This window comes from Sesamum indicum, unplaced genomic scaffold (genome assembly GCF_000512975.1).
Source record: "Sesamum indicum cultivar Zhongzhi No. 13 unplaced genomic scaffold, S_indicum_v1.0 scaffold00164, whole genome shotgun sequence".
Classification (NCBI taxonomy): domain Eukaryota; kingdom Viridiplantae; phylum Streptophyta; class Magnoliopsida; order Lamiales; family Pedaliaceae; genus Sesamum; species Sesamum indicum.
This window is the reverse complement of record NW_011628068.1, coordinates 169,669-191,576: the sequence shown is the minus strand read 5'-3', so window position 1 is coordinate 191,576 and position 21,908 is coordinate 169,669. Positions and strand designations below refer to the sequence as shown.

Genomic DNA, 21,908 nt, shown 5'->3' with positions numbered 1-21,908 from the left:
TTATTACAATGTGAAAGGGAAAGGGAGCCCTTAATGTTGATTTGTGTGTTGTAATTACTCTAATGATGTGATTAATTAGCTACATTTACATTTACATTTACACTCTCCCTCCTATACTTTTCCCATTCTTAATCCACGCAAAATTTCTTTATTACTAATTCTATCCAACCTTATATTGGTCAATTCATTCATTTTTGCTCTTATCCACTTTATATATTTTCTTTTGGAAAGCTTCATACTAACATATATATATATATATAATATCTAGTACGGTTGTACATATCTAGGTGTCTTAACTTTTACCTATCTCTAAAGTTAAATATTATTAGATAATCTATCGATTTATATATGTATATAAATCATCCCATAAATGTTGTCATAATTAATATTGAAATATATATACACACACATATAATCCAATATACATTAATGTCATGACTTTTAATTGCTCGTATATATATAGTGAATTAATGTGCCTAGAGTAATGTTTTAAATTTGAACCTGCAGTATATGTTATAAATGAGTTAATTATTTGTTGGTATTTCAACATTGAAAATTAGAGATATACTAATTGATATGTATGTACTTAACTGTGTACGTATTTATCGGAAAAAGGATGATGACTTTTAAATAATTTCTCTTCGAGAAAGTCATATTTTTTATCTTATATATATGTTAGAATATTTTTAATTTAATCTCATTTGTCACGATTTTCGTATATTGCATCACTTAAGTTGAAAATTTCTAAATTTTAGTTTTCACATACACTTTTTTATCTAATAATTAATGGCTCGTTCATAATTGGATAAAAAATGCAATGTGATGACTTAATTGAAAAAGTCCTAACATATGGGACAAAAATATAATTTTTCCTAATTTCCACTATTTATTATAGAATCAGTGTAAAGTAGGAACGGTTGCTACCATACTATAAGTAATCGGATTAACCATTATTTGATATATGTATAATTGTTGGGTAAACCCCAAATAAATAATTTATCATTCTATATATTAAATCAACTTGAAAGATTCCAAAATTCCAGAGGTGTTATCATGAGTTCAGATCTAACTGATTAAATTAGTTTTTATACAATAATTTCTTAAATTAATCAATACAAATATATTATGCTAAATTAAAAAAAAAATGTGCATAATACTTATAATTAGCTATGATGTAATGTATGACAACTTAGCCTATGTTTGGTGCGATAGGGGACCATTTGAAAATTCACATGGTCATACCATCGATGCAATAATGGAGAAGCAGTAAACGGGGTGCTATTATTAATTAATTAATTAATTATCAATAAGACTAATTAAGCTAATTAATATTCTTCGCCGTGTAATTTCGTTAGTTGCTCTCACATCTCCTCATCAAATCGATGTGTAATCCAGTCCAATATTAATAAAATAAAAGTCAAATTAATTTGGTAATATCGCCTACTAGGATTAGGTTATCACGTCATCACGTGTTTTACTAGCACAAGACTGTTTGGTCCCTGGAATAAATCAGCTCCAAATTGAAGTTAAATTTTGCGATTTCCCAATTATGCATGTACAAAACGCAGTTATTCTAATAGATGTCTCGTAACTTAGTTTGAAAGTAGTTTTATTAATTGTATGGGAGTTTGTCTTATTTTGATGTGAGTTTATTATAATTTATTATTACGTAATTCTTAGTTATATTAATGTATTAATTGAAGTGCTACATTGTTTAATTAGTTGACCAATTTATTCAAAGATGTAATAATGTAATTACTGCTTCTGTCTTAAAAAAAATACAATTATATTAAATTTGAACAAATTAAGCATCACATATTGATTAACACGCCTCAATGCCTCCTCTCCCTAATGAGGCAAGGAGCTGGAGTGGCTTATAAGTTTTCGTGTCTTTTTTTCCTAGTGAGACGTCTTGTCAGGACAAAATCGTAAGACAAATACGAAGTCATAGTGGACAATACCTCGCGCAACAGAGTAGTGATCAAGTTGCTAGCTGCACCATTTGATGCTGTTTGTGGGAACGAGGCCACTTGTCCATCCCAAACCCCTCATTTGGGGGCTGATGATGCAGATAAACGCCCAAACGAGGAGTTTGATCGACTTACAATCCGTAAACATCTTCTCCTTAGTGAGACGTATTTTTAGGATAAAAAGCCATGAGGCTCATAAAAAATAAGAGTAGATAATACCTCGCGCAACGGGGCATTAATCAAGTAGTTAGTACGAATTTACTAATCAGGATAGAACATTAATTATCAAACAAGAGATTAATAAGATGTGGTAGGTCATTAGAATCGTGATTAAAGTAACACAGATTTTATGATAGGGACTATAATTTGGAAATCTGATGCAAAAAAAAAAAGAGAGAGAGTAATGCAAAAGCTCTTTCCGCACTAAAGAACATAAATTAATCATTAATTGCATATTAATAATAATATCGCAATTTGCATGGCAAAAGTCTGGACTCTATTTATGTATTAAAAAAAATATATATTTGCTTTTGCAAGGCACGAATTCGAAATTCCAAACCATATATATATATATGCAGCATCAAATTGCAGTGTGTGTGTGTGTGTTTGTGTAGCAGCAGCAGCACATGGTTGTGTAAGAAATTGAGTATGGTGACATTAAATGCATAATCATGGAACAGATCACAGAATCTTTTTAGGGTTTAAATCTTGCTCCTTTAATTAAGTTGGAATCAATCGCGACTTATCCTATTCATCACTTTGTTGTTAAGCCATCACTCCCAAAAGTCAAATCTGTACTTTGTTAATTATTGGATACTTGATGAAGATATGTTTATAAAGAGAAATGCGATTTTAATTACAAACTACTTGTCTTCAAATTAATCACACGTCTTTCAGTTTTTTCTTATTTAATTAGTTTCACTAAGGCACTACCTATCAATGAGCAGAAGAGAAAGGAGGGAAATACAGAACAATGAATAAGCCACGACTTCTGGACTGAATTAAGCAAAACGTGCTTTTAATATTGTTTTTTCTTTTTTCTTGGCTAACCATTAGAGACGTTTTTGTGGGGATTGGATGACTCTCCATTAATCAACCATCATTAAATATAGAATTTCTATAATTAACGTGATACGAAAAACTTATAGTTTCATCGTAATACATGTATATATATATATATATAAAGAAATTTATTATTAAAAGATTATAAAAAAACTTACAAAAAATCAAAATTATCGTCTAATTTGATTTTTGTTGAATTAAAAACAAAAATCTTCTCACTTTTTCTTTTTCCTTTTTGGAACAACTTATGATAGCTTTGACAAATCTGTACAATTTAGTAAGTATTATGTGTTGGAAAAATTTCAGTTTTGTGTAATTTAAACAAATGTTATAAAATATAATAATCGAATTTAAAAATAAATAGTAATAAACGCCGTGTTGGAAGAAATAATATATAATAGTTAGAAAAGTTATTTACGACAAGAAAATTAAATAAAAAACTTACAACAAGAATTATATCATAACAATTCTCAATCTAATGGAAATTATAAATTTAACTGAATCATAGAATTTATTGCTTGTTTTAAACAAAATATACATCCCATATTAATTGTGCACCGAGTACAATGTAATTTTTTCCAGGATAAGACAATTGCAGTTCTTTTAAATTTTTGTCGTGGCTGTGAGTGTGACAACATTTGTCAGTAACAACAAGCCACTGGCTTTGTATTAATCTTTAGGTTGACACTATAGGTCATGTGTCCTGAACATGTTCATAAATATTTTTCGTAATAACCCAATTATTTAGTTGCGGCCAAACAATTACATTCACTTAGTTGGGAATCTCTAAGGATACACAGCTAGCATTTTGTTTAAAAGACTTGACCCCATTCAGAGTTAGGCTCTTACTATATTTGTAGTACCAGCACCTTCTAAAATTATAAAGGACAGACTCCAAATACAAAGTATCAGTTTATTTTGGTGCTCTGATATACCCTACGACTTGTTAGTATCGTATTGAACCTTTTTTGTGGGATCTCTTGGGATGCCATCGTAGTTACATCATTAATGGATTTTCAGCCCCATCCCCAATTTGGATTTATGAACTCGTGACAGATTTAATTATTTCGTCAAAGAATCAGCCATATTATCCTTTATTCCCACAAAGTTAATACCAATAACTCTGTCTGACACAAATACCCTTATAGACTTCAGTCTAACTTTTTTAATTTATGGTAAAAAAACTTTATATATCGGTAAGTTCATCCTAGTAATGCATTGAATCAGTTGAAACTTCCTCAAAGTTTCCTCCTCCACTCCTCTACTCATTCCTCGTGAGGAAAGAGGTAAAATTTCACTTATAATTTGATAAAACTTGAACTAATTATATAATAATTATAATATATTTTTTATATAATTAATATATAATTAAAAAATAAAAAATCACATAGGAATATTGTACAATTACAGCGTAATTAATTTAATTCAACAAAATTTGGTTTGGATTGAATATGGAAGGTCCACGCCAGTGGAAATGGCCAATGGGTGGTGCGTGTTTTGGGCTGCAACCTGGACTATTTATAAGGAGTCCAAATTAAAATGGTCTTTCTACTTGTACCCTTGACTTTTGAATCTGGGTCGGAGGCCCACAGCCTTGAGAGCCGGCTCCATCCGGGTCATGCATGATCCGAATTCGATCCAACTCAGGGATTAGAAAATCAGACTGCACAAACCCCCAGCAAGTTAGATAGCTTCGTGTTGGCCAATTCTAATAATGGCTCCCTCATCCTCACGCATTTAAATTATGGCTTTATTATTTCAAAATCTGATTTTGTTCTTTTTTACACTTTTATTTATATATTGATTAAAAGATGGGAAGATTTTCAGTTGGCCGCCGCCCAACAAATCTAACATATATCATGTTAATTGTTAGGTCTTTATTTTATCAATAGAGGTACCAGCATAAACTAGTCGGACCAAATTATGAATTGTCCTCCACTAAAATCACATAATTAATTAGTCCAAAATTTAGATTAATGAGTGATATATCATAAATGAATTAGGACTTGACTAATTTTGGTGGAAAAAATTATTATTTCTACAAATTTTGTCGAGTACAATATCCAAATTTGATCTTATCAATTTAGAAGGGCCTGACCAATAGAGAAACTTTAGCCCGAACTTGGCTCAATTGAATTTAAACTAATTTTATAATATACTTGTATATGATTGGTGTACAATTCAAAAAATGTGACTAATCACATTATAGGTGTGATACACTTATTTTGTGATTAGTTTGTTTCGATATGGAGACAAGAATTTTCCTATATCTATTGACAAGAAGAGGAAACATCAAAGAGATGCATCGCATTTCACATTGGGACATAATTATATAACTTGCTTAAAACTGATTCAAATATTTAACAATAATGATCACCAAATTAATATTAACAAAAACAAGCGATCAATAATTCAATATAGGCATATATCGCCACTTGTGTCACAATCTTGTTCGTTTTGAGCAGCCCTTCATGCATCATCCTTACTTTTAATCCCTCTCCCCTTCAAAATGAAATTGATGACTTTTACAAGCTTCCAAACCCATCACATAAAATCACACAGGATATATATATATATATATATGATTATTTAATAATGAATTACTGAAAAATTAATTAAGTGTGATGAGTTTGGGACTGGATAAGCCTGAGAACAGCTTGGTGCAAGATGGTTGCATCAATATCATGATGATGAGCGTGGAGAATGGCTTCCATCCGAAACAAGTGACTGCAGTTGCTGAGCTTGGCTTCCACAACATTCACATTCATTTCTTCAAATGCCCCCAGTATTGAAACCAGCAATTCTTCACTTTTCTTGCATCTTACCTTTACTACAATGTATTCTGTCCCAGCAACCTTGTCTACTTTCACTTCCTGTTCAATTTCCATATATACATATATATATGTGTATATATATATATATACACCCCGGATATGCATACATATATTATAATCAAAATGTTACAAAAACTAGACAAACTAAACCAATACTAGTGTGTGTTTGTGTGTGTGTGTGAGAGAGAGAGAGAGAGAGAGAAAGGTGCCTGGATATGATTTATTAGGTAGTGGTAGTGTTTTTGGACTGCTTCAACTTGGAGCCTCAACTTGTAGAGGTAGAGGGAAGCATCCATGACAATGGAGCTCTTCTTCACCTAATTAACACACCAAAATTAAAATGACATATATGCAATATTAATTAATTAATGCATGTATATCATAAACAAGAAACAAGAGCATGCATTAATTAATTAATTACTGATTTGGATTTGGTGAGGGTTCTCAATATTCGAAACTTTCTGCGCAGTGCCATTCTCCTTTGCATTTTACATCCCATCGCTCTGTCTCTCTCTCTCTCTCTCTTGTGTGTGTGTGTGTGTGGGTGGGTGTATATTATTGTCGAATGGTGGTGTGGCAGTGGGTGATCGATGGGCGCACGGTTTCTTATAGAGAGTGGAAAAAGTGTTGGAGGAATGGAATGATGGTTTGGAGGGGTTCTGGTGTGGGGGTCACGGAATGTCAAGATTTGTACTGACATACTCTTGTCTCATTCGAGCATTATTATTATGTCTAATAAATTCGAAAAGCAGTACGTACCATAATTATTAATACAATAAAAACTTATTAGAATATAGGTTGGAATGGGGACAGACGCCTACCACCTCCCATTACTGTACGTAGCTGCTCACCCCTAATCAGTATAAAATGATTGCGACTCATCATGCACCTAAACCCACAAGCTGGGCTGCCCTATATAAAGCAAATAACAACACTGCAGATCAAATTACAAAACCTTAACTCATATCATGATAACCAAATATCAGTGGTGGAATCTAGGCCTAGCTACTAAGATCCTCTCTGCCCTTACTGATCTACATATATGCCTCCAACAATATTGATTTTTTAGCTCAAAATTGTTTAACATATAAACAACTCAATTCAAATATAAATTGTTTAATCATACAAAATAATTTTTTATTTTATTTATCATCGTCTTTTGATTTAACATTTACAGTATAGACTACATTCATCATGACATGATTTAACGCTACCTAAATCAAGACGTACTATTTTTTAATTGATAAGAATGAATTTTGAATTAAAGAAATTAAAAGAAAAAAAAAAAGTGGCATAGGATCCTTTTTGTGAAATAATTGGTGGCTTAGATGGCAATAATTAAGGAGAAGGCGATAAATGAAAAATGTGTATAGGAAGGGGAAGGGCCTAGCTAAGGTAGCTAGTCATGGGACAATGAGTCCACACTGAGTTTTCAACAACGCTCACATTTACATATACTCCATGAAGAGGATGAGCTGAAAAGAGAGCCAAAAAGCATCAATATCTGCCGACTTTTGAAGGTACACAACGACTGGGACTGCCCTTTTTCTCTCTAGGCTGTAGCTATATTTGGAGTTTTCCAATACCCCAATTTGTGTTTTTGCATGGAAATCCAATTCACGACTTCATAATCTCATCAGGAGCCCCCCACTGCTTCTACTTGCGTCCTTTTGGTATGGTTTTTGTGTGGTATTCACTGTTTTTCAAACTCTTGTCTTTCGCCGGTGTCTCTGAATAATCACATGCTCCGGTTACAGGCACCATGTCTGCTCCAAATAGCCCACTGTTGTTAATATATAAATGGATCTTGATATAGTTTCTTACATTGATATGGGATCTGGATACCGTTCAAATAAAATTTATTTATATTCTTTTAACTATTTTAAGGTACTAATTGTGAAATATTTCAATATAATCAGTATTCATCAATCTTGAATAATGAAAAATGTGGGGATTTAGCGATGGTCAAAGAATGAATGTTCCATTGCTTGTCAAAAGGGGAATTGGATCAGAGAGGTACTTATTGGAAGTTTGACAAGATCTCTACCTTCTTTTCACTTTATCATTCTTAGGACGCAGTTTGCAAGAGAATTTTTTTTTAACTTAAATTGAATTTAATTAGACTTAAATCAATTAAATAATAAAAAATATTATATTTTTTTGTATAATTTATATTCGATCTAAAGAAAATAATATGATTAATTTGATTCAATTGAATTTAATTAAAAAAATAATTTTGGAAACACAAAAGTGGGGTGGATAGAAATAAAAGGAGAGAGAGAAAGTAAGTGGGAATTATTGCAGTAACATTCCGCCTGAATTTACTCTTCTAAGCTTTTGTTTTGTAGTATGTGCGGTATGAAGTGCTGGCCCGGTTTTGAGGTTTTAGGTCACTTTCTATCTACTCTGTTTTCGGATATTTCAATGATGCAAAGCCTCATGTCCCCATCCCTTTCTTTTGTCTACATCTTCTTGACATCTCTCTCTCTCTCTCTCTCACGGGCCCATCTTCCTTACATAATAATACTATAGTTTTGTCTACATATCTAGGGTTTTTAAAACCTTTTGTTCGTCCATGGAATCTAGCTACAAACAAGTCACATGACCATACTAACTCTTTCATGTAATAAAAATGAAAGATATAATTACTTATAAACCATCCTCTCATCTTTTATAACTACATATATACATACCATTCACACCACTGATTTCAAAGTGCCCAAAAACACTATATACCCTTCCAATATAATGGTTCGAAAAAAATGATTCAAAATAAAATTATTGTCTAGACCTCTTTATGTTTCCTTAAAATTTCAAGCTGGATATTTTTTTTTTCTCCCTATTTTCCCATATATAACAAAATACAATATTTAAAATTTCCTTGATTTGATTAGTTTCTCTTAATAAGTAAAGTGTTAATCTTGTCGAATTTGATTACATTTAGTATCCGTAACGTTTGTTTTCATCCAATGAATAAATTCATCCATTAGTGAAATTCATAATTTGCTGATACCAGCAAAAAAATTGAATAAAAATGCGTATTTGCTCCAAATTGATTTATTACTAATTTATTGCAAGTTAAATCTTTTCTAACCAAACTACATTTATATATGTTCACACACTAATATATGTAAGGAAGTATATATATATATTCACCTTTATAAGGGCAGTTTGATTAAAAAAAAATTATTTGACCTACAATAAGTTATAAGTCAAACGTGGGTAAACATGATTTTTTTTTCAATATTTTTATTTATTTCAAAAAATTATGTGCTAAGGGACAGATCTATTTATTGGACAAAACAAATATTAGGGTAGTATGTGTAATTTTACAAACCACAAAAGGGTGTACATGTAATTACACAAAACTTCAGGAAATGTCAATATAATTATCCCTTATATTTAATATCTAATTTTAAAAAATAATTAATTATATAATAAATATAATAATAATATTTACTATATGATTGATTAAATATGATCAGATGATTGGCATAAATTTTTTTAAATAAATGCAAGAGTAGACTGCTGGGTCCAAGGAGAAGTGTTCCTGCGTACACATAATTATTGGCCCAATTCACAAGTAAAAGATTGTACTGTGTGAAGTCTGGCTGTGGGCTGGGCCCATTTTCCTCCTCCACGAAAGGTCAAATCGAATTGGGCTCACATATCTCATTATTTAGGTTACATGCGGACAGTAGCACCGGATAGTGAATACTTAACTCGCAATTATTAATTTTACAAAATTATAACTGCACCATACTTTCAATTTTCAACCTTAATCTTTCAATTACGGTTCATCCAAAGATGAAAATACATGCGCCATAATCAGCGCGACGCTCGGCAAAATTCTCCTGGATATGCCGTCAAATGGACTTCCGCAGAGATTTCGCAGTACGTTTTGTTTGAAATTCTTGTTGACTGTCTATGTACTTTCTGCTTCGATCATGTATTAATGTTATTGCTGCTGATACTATTACTATTCATACAGCAATTTCTAGATATTCATTTCCCGATTTTTTCGTCTAAGTTGCATGTTATGCTGCCCTAATTTGTTTCGTCAATTCAAGCTTGCATGTTTGGGGCGAGTATGAGATGGACCGGATTTGTTAGAAGTTGAATGTGGTGTAGGATGCGTGTAATGTGTTCGAATAATAAGCTAAACATGATCTGGTATTGGGAGGAGTAGTTGGATCTCTTGTGGCTGTGGAACGAGCTGGTAGGGTTGATATACAAAATAAGCTACATGTTAAAAGCATATTGAAACTCAGTTCATTACATGTGCGGAACCAAATGTAAATATGCATAGCAAATCCATCACTAATTTTCAATCTTCTCTTTAGTAGTATACTATGTGCATAGCAAATATAACAGTGTCATACTCAAATGACCATGTTTGCAGTATGTCATGCACATACTCTTTTGTTAAATGTCCATCAAATCATCAGATTTTTGCCCATGGATACTTTGTTATATTTGTTTTGTATAGAAAGGATGCCTGATATAATTGGCATCAGCAGTTACTAGTTTAAGACTGTACAAAATATTTGTTGTGACCACCTATTAACAAGTTCGCCAACATCGCTATGGAGTTGTCAGCAGGGTAATTGAACCCAAGTTGTTCCAGTCAGAATTCAAAAACTCATTAAGCACAGAAAGTCTGCTATTAGGCAACCATCTCAGTTATATCAGATCCACACTGGCAAACTTGAGTTACATGACAGTTAAGACATGAGTTATTCCTGTTTAATCTCTCTCTCTCTCTGGATTTTGGTATTCTAAATGCACTCATTCTAAATAAAGAGTTGATGCATAATGTGTTGCCTAAGACGAACTTTAAGGTCTCCAAACAATCGAAGGTTGAAAAAACTCCACAGTTGATTGCAAACAGATTCGAATTCTCCTCCATGTTTAGTCATCTGTTGCACTTTCACATAAAACAAAGAAAATCATCAGAAGTCTCAAGAATCAATTGTATGCATTTAAAATTATGGCTCTTGCATTTCATATCTGTTTACATATGTTCCAAACCAGGAAATGTCGTCAAATCCACTAAGGCCCTTTTACATTGATTAAGCATAAGGTAAGTCTAGCGTTTTGAAACCCCCCAATGAGGTAACAACTGAATGGCAGTTGAACTCATTCTGGCTTGTTAGAATATGGCTCTTTGCCAAGTTGCATATCCAGTTTCCGTCTATTCCTCTCCCCCACAAAACCAGTGTTTCTTCCGATTTGGAACTTCATCCTATTTCACCACCTACAATCTGTCAACCTGAGTATGCTAAAGGAAATTGAAAGAGAAAAGTTACCTAGTACCATTTGGTAACATGAACGGAGATCCAGAATGGCAGGGCAATTCTCCTTTGGCAGAAATAGTATCGAGAGTTGTACAGGAAATGACATTTTTCTGCCATAGGAGAACTGCACTGTGATTCTTCTCCACTTCCTTTACTGCGTTGCACCTCAGGGCTCCAGTTTCCTCTCTGCCTCCGTTGAGCTTCAATGACGGATTTTATATTCTAAATTATAGCACATTGCATGGATATTCTCTGGCAATTCGGAGGTATATGCCGCGGAACAATGCCTGTAAGCTTCTTTCACTTTTGCTGTTGCAGTCATGGTCCCCCTTATGATACAGCTTTTATTTCTTGCCCTCTTTTTTTTGGGTGTTATCAAGATAATGCCTGACTTCTGGGCATATTTAGAAACATAACAAATTTAAAGATGCAATTTTCACAGAAAGGTTAAGATAATTTGCCTAAAACATTTTTAGCATTGTTAATAAAGTTTACAAGTAGCTAGCATAGATGTGGATGTCAGCACATTGATTTTATGCTTATTTTGTATATGGGTTACCAAACTTTGCTTGAGATGGTTGGACAGATCACATAGCAATAACCATGTATAAAATGCCATGTTTAGACCCATATTTTCATATTTCAAGAGATATGCATGTTTTATGACTGTGATGTTCATGTTCATAAGGTTGTGAATCTCGTGATGCGCCGATATGTACCAGAATGGAAAAGCCTCACTATTGAGATTTTCACAAATAAATTTTCCAGAAATAAGTCGAAAGGATTTCATCTTTGCATTTCGACCTGAGAAAATGCTAGGTCAATTCAAAGAAATAGCATCATCCGAGTGGAAATGCAACATGTTATTCTGATTTTTCTATGAGTAACTTTGATATGTCTCAATCGTGCACCTCTAATTTCAAGTTATTTCTTTGGTATGCCTTCATGATAATTTTATTTGAAGGCAACCACCTTTGATGCTCACACAGAATATTGATGAGTTGACATGCCATATTATGATTTTAACTTGAACTGCGACAACTTCTAGAGAAAGGACCACAAATATGGAATACAGACCACAGTTCCAAGATTAGTCATCCGGGATAGAATAACTTAGCTAACACGAGTTTTTCACGCTCCCATTCTCATACCGCCAAATGTGCACATCCAAGCTCAAAAATGACATGCGCCCACATACAACCTATGCCAAAAGGTTGGGTTGCTTAAAATTGCCAAGTTCCTAGATCTCTGTTTGAGATTTTGTTCGAAACTCCATTAGAGATGAGGGAAAAAGAATTATCCTAACACCTATCCATATGCTTTTACCTCCCACACTTCTATTAAAGCATCTATCTTAGAAGTTAGAAATTAACAACACTCAGAGGAGAGATTCATCTTCATATTTGGTGTTTATGAGTTGATGTTGGACATGCTGCAATTTGCTTCCCAAACTATAAATGCCAGTTTTGCAACTGTTTCTTGCTTCGTGTCTGAGGTGCAGGTGAATTAGTGGGCGGTCTCCTTTGGCAGACAGTCACTGGTTACCATTTGATGGGGAACTGCTTTGGAAATGTCTGCCAGAGGAGATTTGCTCACTAATAATCCTACAAAAAGTACTTCCAATCAACACACTTACTTTGAGGTGACTCTGAATATATCATAAAATTAATTTTCACTTTTTCTTGTAACTAATCATGCCTTTTCAGCTTTTCATGGAAATTTAGGTATTATTATCTGCTTTTCAGAAACATTTCCTCCATTAAAACTTGTTGTTCTTTGATATTAGCAAACGATGGTGATTACATCACTCTACTGATGCAAAGAATTTTTCAACTCAGAAGCGGGAATACTCTAAATTTGTACAGCAGTCAAGGATCATAATGGATCCCATGGTCCAGCATTGACGAAGGATGAACCATGGTGATTACAAGTATTTCAAATTATGCCCTTGTATTTAGCTGCTTAGTTTAGTTTTTAATTGGCTGTTCATTATTTACCTTTTTATAGAGCATCAATTTCGTTTAATATTTGTTCTTGATTATCGTTAGCAGCTTTCTGAGCTTCACATCATGGGTTACAGATATCAACTTTACTTTGAAGGGGTGAGAATGAAGTCCCACTTGGTGCTTGGTCATGCATATCAATGAGTAATATCTATTTCACAAGCCTCCAAATTGTGTAAGTTCTGGCTCTTTTTTAAACTCAGAGTCTTCTAGAAAGTTGATATTCCGGCCATGCAAACCAAAATTTTACTCTTTCATTAATGAGAATAATGTCGTTTTGCATTCTTTTTTCTTTTTATAATTAGCATATTGGTGATTCCTTTATCTGATATGTACGGAATTAAAGGGAGAACAAGGTATTTCACACAGCTTTCTTTTATATTTCCTTGTTTTTAGTAGTACGAATTCAACATGTCCTTTGAGTATCTTCCTGACCTGAAAAATTACAAAAAAGTAGGACTACTGTATGTGAGAATACAATTATGGGACAATTTTTTAATTAAGGGAAGTAATCAATGTGTACTACCAACCAGTCCCCAAATAAAGAAATAAAAGAATTATTATTATTATTTCTTTTCAGAAACTTTAAGTTTTTGGTGCTGTTCGTTTTAGTTTCAGATTATGCATGACTGAGATACAAAGATATTGAAGGAAGTTCATGAATCAGCCAGCCATTTATCCTTCCTCATCTTGTACACTGCCATTTGGTTGCTCAGATACAGTTTCACAAAATTAAGAATAATCCAGAAAATTCATAAAAATATAGAAATTTAGCTGCTAAAGAATAACATTACTTATATACTATATACGTACTAATGGCATGAACATGATTTTGGAATAAAAGCCTCTATGATTATAATAAATATCAAGGAGTTCATGAACCCAATCAGACCCGGTGATCTGCTGCTTTCCAGTATTAGCAGATGTTTCAACATTCAGGAAAAAGCTATAGTAATAACATCATGACAAAGTGAATACAAGGCAATAAAGCTGAACAAGAATACTTAGAGTTCATAACCACTTATACCTCAATATACCAACACTTAGCGCAGGACTTAAAAAGAATAAGATTAGTCCTGCGGAGCTTCAAGTATTGCAGCATTGTGGGATTGAGTAGCAGGGCAATTCTTCTTTGGCAGAGAAAGTAGAATGCATGTGCATGACCCCCCTGCCAAAGAAGAATCGCACTGTTATTCCTTTTCCCACATAATTAATTTGTTCCTCAAAGAAGGCTGCATGCCATGTAATCTCGAGTTCATGTCTTGAACACCACAGACCAGGCTTTATATAGAAACAGCATTTGGATATGCTGAAGGAGGGAATCGCATATGCTTTGGACTATTCCTCTTTGGTCTTCCCCTTTACTTTATATTGGGTCCATGGTACAAAAGTTGTAAACTTCACTCTCCTCTTTTTGGTTCTATGGATATGCTCTTTTACCTGAAGAAAACATTGAAATTTTATGTGCACATTTTTGCCATCTCAGAAGGAATTTGATCCTTGATTTGCTTTCACAGGAGTAGGAATATAAGATACCGTTTGTTTATGTCTTTAACATAGAAAAGCAAAGCACATCATCTGTCTACATTAGTTGTTGGGACATGAATGGAAGACGCTATGATTTTCTAATGTCAGTACTAAGAGTCATGTAAAAGCTAAGACTTAATGAGTAGGTTTGAGATCAAGTCAAACTCTAAGTTCATGTGATCAGTGGATCTGTTAAGCTTGTACCTAGCTGTTTTAAGGGCCTATTTTCTTGCAGGTTTTTATTTTATGCATCTTGATAAAAAGATGACAGAAATTCTGAAAAACTCGTAAAGGAGAGTGTCGCTATTATTATTCTCATAGACCACAAGATGTGAAGATATTAGCGTGTTATATCTAATAAATAATAGGTATTAGTATGTTTGCCCGTAAACCATTGAATATGCCTAGGTTAAGGTAAGCTATCTTTTTCATCTCAATAAATCATTCACATTTTATCAACTCCATTCGTCACTCATCTCGGTGTATCATCTATACATTATCAACTTCACAATTTTACTCCAGTCAATCATCAAATGGAAACGTGTCAAAACATTTACAATAACTCCATCATTCATTTTTATTTTAACAACAGGATTGAGGTATCCTAGAATTAATCACCATACATATATGTGATATACTCAACTATAGGCATAATCAATAACAATCATTTCACAAACAACTATATAATTCAACTAAACCCACGACAATTTCTGATCAAGTTGACATACTGACAAATAGATACATATATATAGATCCAATTAATTATACTTACCTCAAATACCAAATGATTACAATAATACAAAGGGTTGATTAGTCTTGTACTTTCTCGTTACATCCTATAATACGTATAATCAACATATAGTAAATGTTATAAATTCTAAATAAAATATGAAATTATATTCGTATATTATTCCCAAATCTTTTAATATTTTTTCTTTATATCAAAACTTAACCCTCCGTTCCATTTTTGGTAAATAACTAAATTTTCTAAACTTCTCAGGTATATATTTAATTTATCAACCAACTCATAGGAATTCATTTTGTCAAACCCCACACACATCTTTATAACTATCGTTCTTAATAATATTTTTTTTAAATTGTTATAAATATCTCGTACTCCATTTTGATAATCATAATATATTTTTTCAAATATAATATCCTAATATTCCTTAAATATAATCTCCTCATATTTCTATAAATTTTCTATCAATTCTTTGCTGCTATATAACATAATTAAACACCGATACATATAATTAATTATTTAGTTAATACTCCCAACAGAATCTGGTAAATTAATTAAATCTAGTAAATCAAGTAATTTAATTAATCAAATACAATATTCTTAAGTTAAATGTGATATTTAATTAAACACGAATTTAAATAGCCAAATTCATAAAATTTTTCGACTAAACATTACCTCGAATAATATAAACTACTTTTAGTAAATAAACTAATTAAATAATATAATTATATAAATTAATATAAATTAAAACCCAAACTTTTTGTACCTCTGTTTTCCGCAAATGTGTGTGTTTGTGAATTTACGTGTGTGTGTGTGAATTAACATGTGTAACCAATATATATATATATATATATATATATATATATATATATAAGAAAAGGGTGTGAAGCGGTGGGATGGTCCACGCCTTTTCACCCTCTTTATATATTTGATTATTATTATTATTTTTTAATTTTTTTTATAATTATCATTACGTCCTACCTAATTTCTTAATTATGTATTTCAATTTTAACATATAATTGATTATAATAAAATTTAAATTTCCTTACCAATTAATCTCTCAATTGTGAGAAAACATAATATACAGTGGACATAGAGATCGCAAGTTGACTAGTCTCTGACTTGACAGGATCTGTGATTAAGAAGTAATTGAAAGAAGGATGAACAGAAAGGGACGTTTTCAGATACTTTTGCCTTTTGGTTTGTGTAGAATAATAAGAGTATCATAATCCTTGATAAAGATGACTTGATTATTGCATATATACAATCTTCTGACAATGACATCCTAAGTGCTAATTGAATATGAGGCAGTCTGGAATCAGCAGGAGTTGATGTCCAAGTTACATACATTTAAGAAATTCATGTCCTAAGTGAGTTAGCAGCACGAAAGGTTATGTATACGGACTGAGCCTTGAGTGCAGTCGAAGTCGGTACGTAGTTGAAATATATAGGCCCATCATTGTCTTCTAACTTTCATGCCCCCTTTCACGACAACTCAATATTAATACTTCTGACCATAGTTTTCTCAGTAAAAAGATGTTGTTAGTTTGTAGTCTCTGTCTTGCAATTTACACATCCTCTGCCAAACCCTTAATTTGTTGGAGTACAATAAACAGAAAATAGTAGAAATAGATTGTTGGTGTTAAAATGAAGAGTTTATTCCTGTGGGTGGTGAGTATAAGCATATGCTTCAAATATCCCTGGAGAGCATGTTGAGAAACCAAACTATAAATATACGGAGCTCATGGAACAACACTGGAGAACATCAAGGGTTTACTCCAATGTATGGAAGCATTGCTGGGCAATTACTCCTTTGGCAGTAGGTCAGTAAATGGCAATTAATTGCCAATATATATATATATATTATTGATCTCACTGCCAAAGGTGATTTGCCCCGCAATTAGCCCATACAACCTACCAATCATTCTTTTCTTAATTTCTCTGTCTTAAAGAACAGTAGTTGTATTCAGTTTATAGATATGCCCGGATGGGATGGCTTCTGTCATCACTGTTTACAATTGAAACTCAGTTAGTTTTGGAAAACAATTGTAGTTCATAATTGAGGGAGATGGAAAGTATGCATGTGCATGCATGGGACTAGCACTATTATAATAAAACCCCAGCTTTATTTGATGAAAGCAGTCGTGGTCGAGGCGCCGCGTACATAGACCAGAAAAGGGTCCTGTTTATATATATATATATATATATATATATATAAATGAATAATGCGCAAAATGGATGGGCATATGCGGGGGGACAATCCTTGCATCCAATTCCCTTTTAATCAAAATGAGGGGGTCAAGAGTATCAGTTCCATCTGCACCCTTCACTATACTTACTCTTTTCATGTGGACATATTTATTAATTGGCCTTATACATCCACACACATCTATTGCATTTACGTCCCTTTGAATGTTAAAAGGGTCAACACTACGTACACCCACTTCTTTAACTCCCCAAAATAATGTAATTATGTTTTTCATAAATTGAAGTTTGATAACTTTCTTACTTCAAATAAATTAAAAAAAAAAAGGAAAATATTTTGTAGGATAAAGGGCAGGATAGGTAGGTCCCTTTTATTTTTTATTTTATTTTTCACAAGTTATATATATATATAGAGAGAGAGAGAGAGAGAGAGAATATATAAAACATGGTTTGAGAATATAGTGTTGCTACGATGGAAATGAAAGGGGCGCAGCCTTAGCCTATATATACATTTAGAGCCTCAATGTTTTTTTACATATGAGGAGGACAACATCCAATGAGATGTATGTATGTGTGTATGAATGCATGCATTACTGGGCTTGCATTTACTCTTCTGCCAGATGAATTGCTCCTCAAATATTACTCAATAGTTAATGAATTATCTAGCAAAGGAGATTTGCCCGGCAATGTAGCTATACAAAACCCCAATCTACCTCTCTCTCTCTCTCTATATATATATATATATATTGTTGTTTCTGTCCCCCACTACCCATCCTTAAATATTTCTCTTTTTTTTAATTATACTTAACAAGTCTTTCTTTTCAAAACTTATATTGTAAAATGTGTTTCTTAAATTTCAGATATATATATATATAGGAACCTTTAACTAAAACTAACGGCAGTTTCCAATTTATTTTTCAAGATTTTAATAATTTTAATTTTTTCAACTTATTAAAGCTGCCCCTAAGTGGACCGTTTGGAGAGCCACAGTTGGTGGGCCCATTAGGGGTTCAAACTGAAGTAGCCCAAACAAGCCCATCAACATATTATTTATTACGTCGTTTTTACTAATTCATAATGTGAAGATCAGGAGAAAAATAAATTATATATATGTTAAAATATTAAATGATGTAAGATGTTATATCCATAATTTTATTTTTTCTTATATATCTGAATGGCTTCGTAGTTTGGGGGTTACAACGATGGATGATGACAGCAGGAGACTCCCCTGGAGGCGCTGCACGTGCGGCTTTGAGATAATCGCATCCGCAGCCTTTGTTTCAAAATAGGACTGCTCTGTTTTGTTCCCGTGGTCAAAGGGCGGATCATCATCAAGTGGGAGTGACAGTGTTCTGTTCAAAGATGCGCGTTAGGGATTGGTATATTCTCGTGAACATTTCTCAATTTACATCAAACCCCTTCCAAGGGGCATCAAATTTCTTACCATACAACATACATTTCTAACTGCTTATTCCTTTTCCTTTTCTTCCCTTCTCGTAGGCTTTGTCTTAATGGAAGGGTTTCTAATCTCTGTATTCTTTCGTACAACTTATTTATTTGTCAAAATGCATCCACTTGTATTCAAAACAAAATTTAGGTCATCTTATGTTGTTTTAACTCAGTGGTTAAGATTAAGTCTAAAATTTCATAAATATATTCAGAATCATGGGTTAGAGTCCGTAGAAATTTATTTCACGTTATATAAGTTATTCTAATAATTTATTTATCGTTGTGAGTCATATTTATATATTGATAGTTGAGTTATTGGTCATTGTATTTGGGATAAGTTAATATAATTTATTTATTGTTATTAATATTAATATAAAAACAAAAATTGGATCATCCCAAATAATTTATTAAATTCTTGAACATTATTTGTAAATTAAAATTAGTGATACACACACATATAACTGAAATAAAAAGGAAAACTTGTACTTTTAATAATATTTATTTAATTTTATTGATCGTACACATAAGTAATACATCTTGAACTGCCAATATCTCACATACTTTATTACAAAATAAAAATTGAAATATTGATGTTGCATGTGCCTCAATTATTGTTCGTTGCCTGATGTATTGTCTGTTCTGATTTCATATGAGTCTCATGGATTTGTTCTGAAAAAAAGATATCTTGGTATTGAGGCGTATAAGCCACTCAAACTTCTCATCTACAGTCAATGTGGTATAATTGACTGCATCATCGAGTACTAATATTAATAATTAATAGATGCTTTTGTTCAAACTATAACATTTGTACGCCAATTGCTTACGTATACTTTTAATGCCTCAACATCAGAGATCGCCAAAATTCAACCTGTTTGTGAAGAAGAAAGTTATGCATCTCCAGGAAACTTAACAGAAATATCTGTTGTAGCCTGTTAGGTTATAAGCCGATTGGTCAAAATATAGATATTCCCAAACCATGTAATAAAAACGTGTGAATTAACATTAACATATTGAATCCTTTTGGCAATATACATGAAATTAAAAGGGCATTTTCGTCCTCGAATTATTTGCATAACCTCGTATATAAATGTAACTCCTCCCTCCTACAGCCCTCAACTCCCCATCATAAACCTCAGGTCAGGTCTCCAAGTTTTCTCTATCAGCCGCCATTTATGGAACCGGAGGCTGTCATAAACCTCTTCGATTCCCTCTGGTCCTACCTCCAAATCTTCAAAAAACAGCCCACTTCATCATCTCCTGACCCAAACCCTCCTCCCGCCCAAATCCAGCATACCTCACCAAAACCAAGATTTTCAAGCCAATTAACCATCTCCACAAGATCGAAAAGCGATCATCAGCTGCTAGTCCCCAACAACGCTACTGTTTTTCTCAAGACGGAAACGTTCTCTCCAAATTCAGTCCTCAAACCCCACCTCCAAACCGTACTCTCAGATAAAGAAATTTCGCTGGAGACTCCGCAGCAATTCAAGAAATTACCCAGAAAAGGTGTGATCAGTAGAAAGAAAAAAGTGCTGAGCAAAAGCTTGTCAGAGCTGGAATTTGAAGAGCTCAAGGGTTTCATGGATCTTGGGTTCGTGTTCTCTGAAGAAGACAGGGAGTCGGGGCTGGTGGAAATCATTCCTGGCCTGCAGAGATTGGGTGCGGATGGAAGAAAGGAAGAGAAATTAAGGCCTTATCTCTCAGAAGCGTGGGAAGTTTTGAACAGACGGAGGGAAATCGAGAGCCCATTGATGAAATGGAGGGTTCCTGCTGTGAGCAATGAAATTGATATGAAAGATAATCTCAAATGGTGGGCTCACACCGTTGCTTCTGCCGTTAGATGACATTGTCGAATTCGATCATCGTCTCTTCTCTCTACATCCTGTCGCTGTCTTTTCTTTTATATATATCTTAAATTCGTAGATAGGGTTTGGGGTAGTTTGTATATTTTGTAGAATCAAATAAAGGTAAATAGGGATTTCGTTTGTATATATATATAGAGAAAAATCAATTGGTCTGTGGATAAGGTTGAATGTTGCCATGTTTACAGTGTATATTTGAGTGTTTGATGAAATTAGGATGTATCTTAGTCCAATCAACTATTTGATACGCATTTGGATTCATATTCGATAAGTAATTGAATTTATATTTTGAGTGGGATAATGCTGGATTGTAATAATTGGACCACAATGATCGATTTATTTTAACTGGCTTTTCAGTGCATTGCCCCTTCCATAAAGTAAATAATAAATATAAAGAAAGTTAGCATTATGAGGTCTACCCAAAATTGGAACACTTTCTATCACGAGGATTAAGAAATGAACCAAATAATTCAATTAACGGACTACTGTTTAAAAAAAATGAAATATGAATCAATTTCCGTAAGGAGAAAACATAAAATAAATAATTTAAAAAAAAGATAATTCAATTCCACAATTCTTGATTCGTAGTTTAAAAACAAAGTGGAGAATTGTCTAAAAGACAATAATAATAATAATAAATGATAAATGTACTGCCAATTGAATGCATTGCCACTTCCATTATGAAAATAATAAACAAATGAAAAGTTAATTAGAATGTAATTATTCAAATAAGCGAATTAAGAAAGTGGATTAAGAATAGGTTTTGCAAATTTAATTTAAAATTCGTCCACAGACAACATTGGTAACAATATTAGTTTTGGGGTTAAATTCTTTTTTAACCCCTATCATATGTAAAAATATAAAAAACCCCCTATAAAATTTTTAATATAAAAAATTATTTCTATATTATGAATAAATAATCATACCGACCCCTGGTCAATTTGAACATATTTTTAA

At 32.8% G+C, this 21,908-nt stretch overlaps 2 protein-coding genes and 1 long non-coding RNA gene across 6 annotated transcripts; 2 read left to right on the top strand and 1 right to left on the bottom strand.

The window, feature by feature from the left end:
• Nucleotides 1-5,320: 5,320 nt before the first annotated feature.
• On the bottom strand, nt 5,321-6,509 carry LOC105179484. Its single transcript, XM_011103118.2, has 3 exons — nt 6,288-6,509; nt 6,076-6,183; nt 5,321-5,905 (listed from the first exon to the last, which is right to left on the bottom strand). Exons 1-3 carry the CDS (start codon nt 6,363-6,365, stop codon nt 5,648-5,650), a joined length of 444 nt encoding a protein of 147 aa, XP_011101420.1. The 5' UTR covers nt 6,366-6,509; the 3' UTR covers nt 5,321-5,647.
• Nucleotides 6,510-9,556: 3,047 nt separating this feature from the next.
• On the top strand, nt 9,557-13,395 carry LOC105179483. 4 transcript variants are annotated; one of them, XR_849294.2, is made up of 3 exons: nt 9,557-9,760; nt 12,950-13,083; nt 13,215-13,395. It is a non-coding gene; the product is annotated as an uncharacterized LOC105179483 (long non-coding RNA). The 4 variants fall into 4 exon arrangements; XR_849297.2 differs by having other exon boundaries at nt 9,559-9,760; nt 13,002-13,083; XR_849295.2 differs by having other exon boundaries at nt 9,568-9,760; nt 13,244-13,395.
• A 6,866-nt stretch (nt 13,396-20,261) lies between these two features.
• LOC105179506 lies at nt 20,262-20,933 on the top strand. Its single transcript, XM_011103153.1, has one exon. The coding sequence runs from the start codon at nt 20,262-20,264 to the stop codon at nt 20,931-20,933; it is 672 nt and encodes a 223-aa protein (XP_011101455.1).
• Nucleotides 20,934-21,908: the final 975 nt, after the last annotated feature.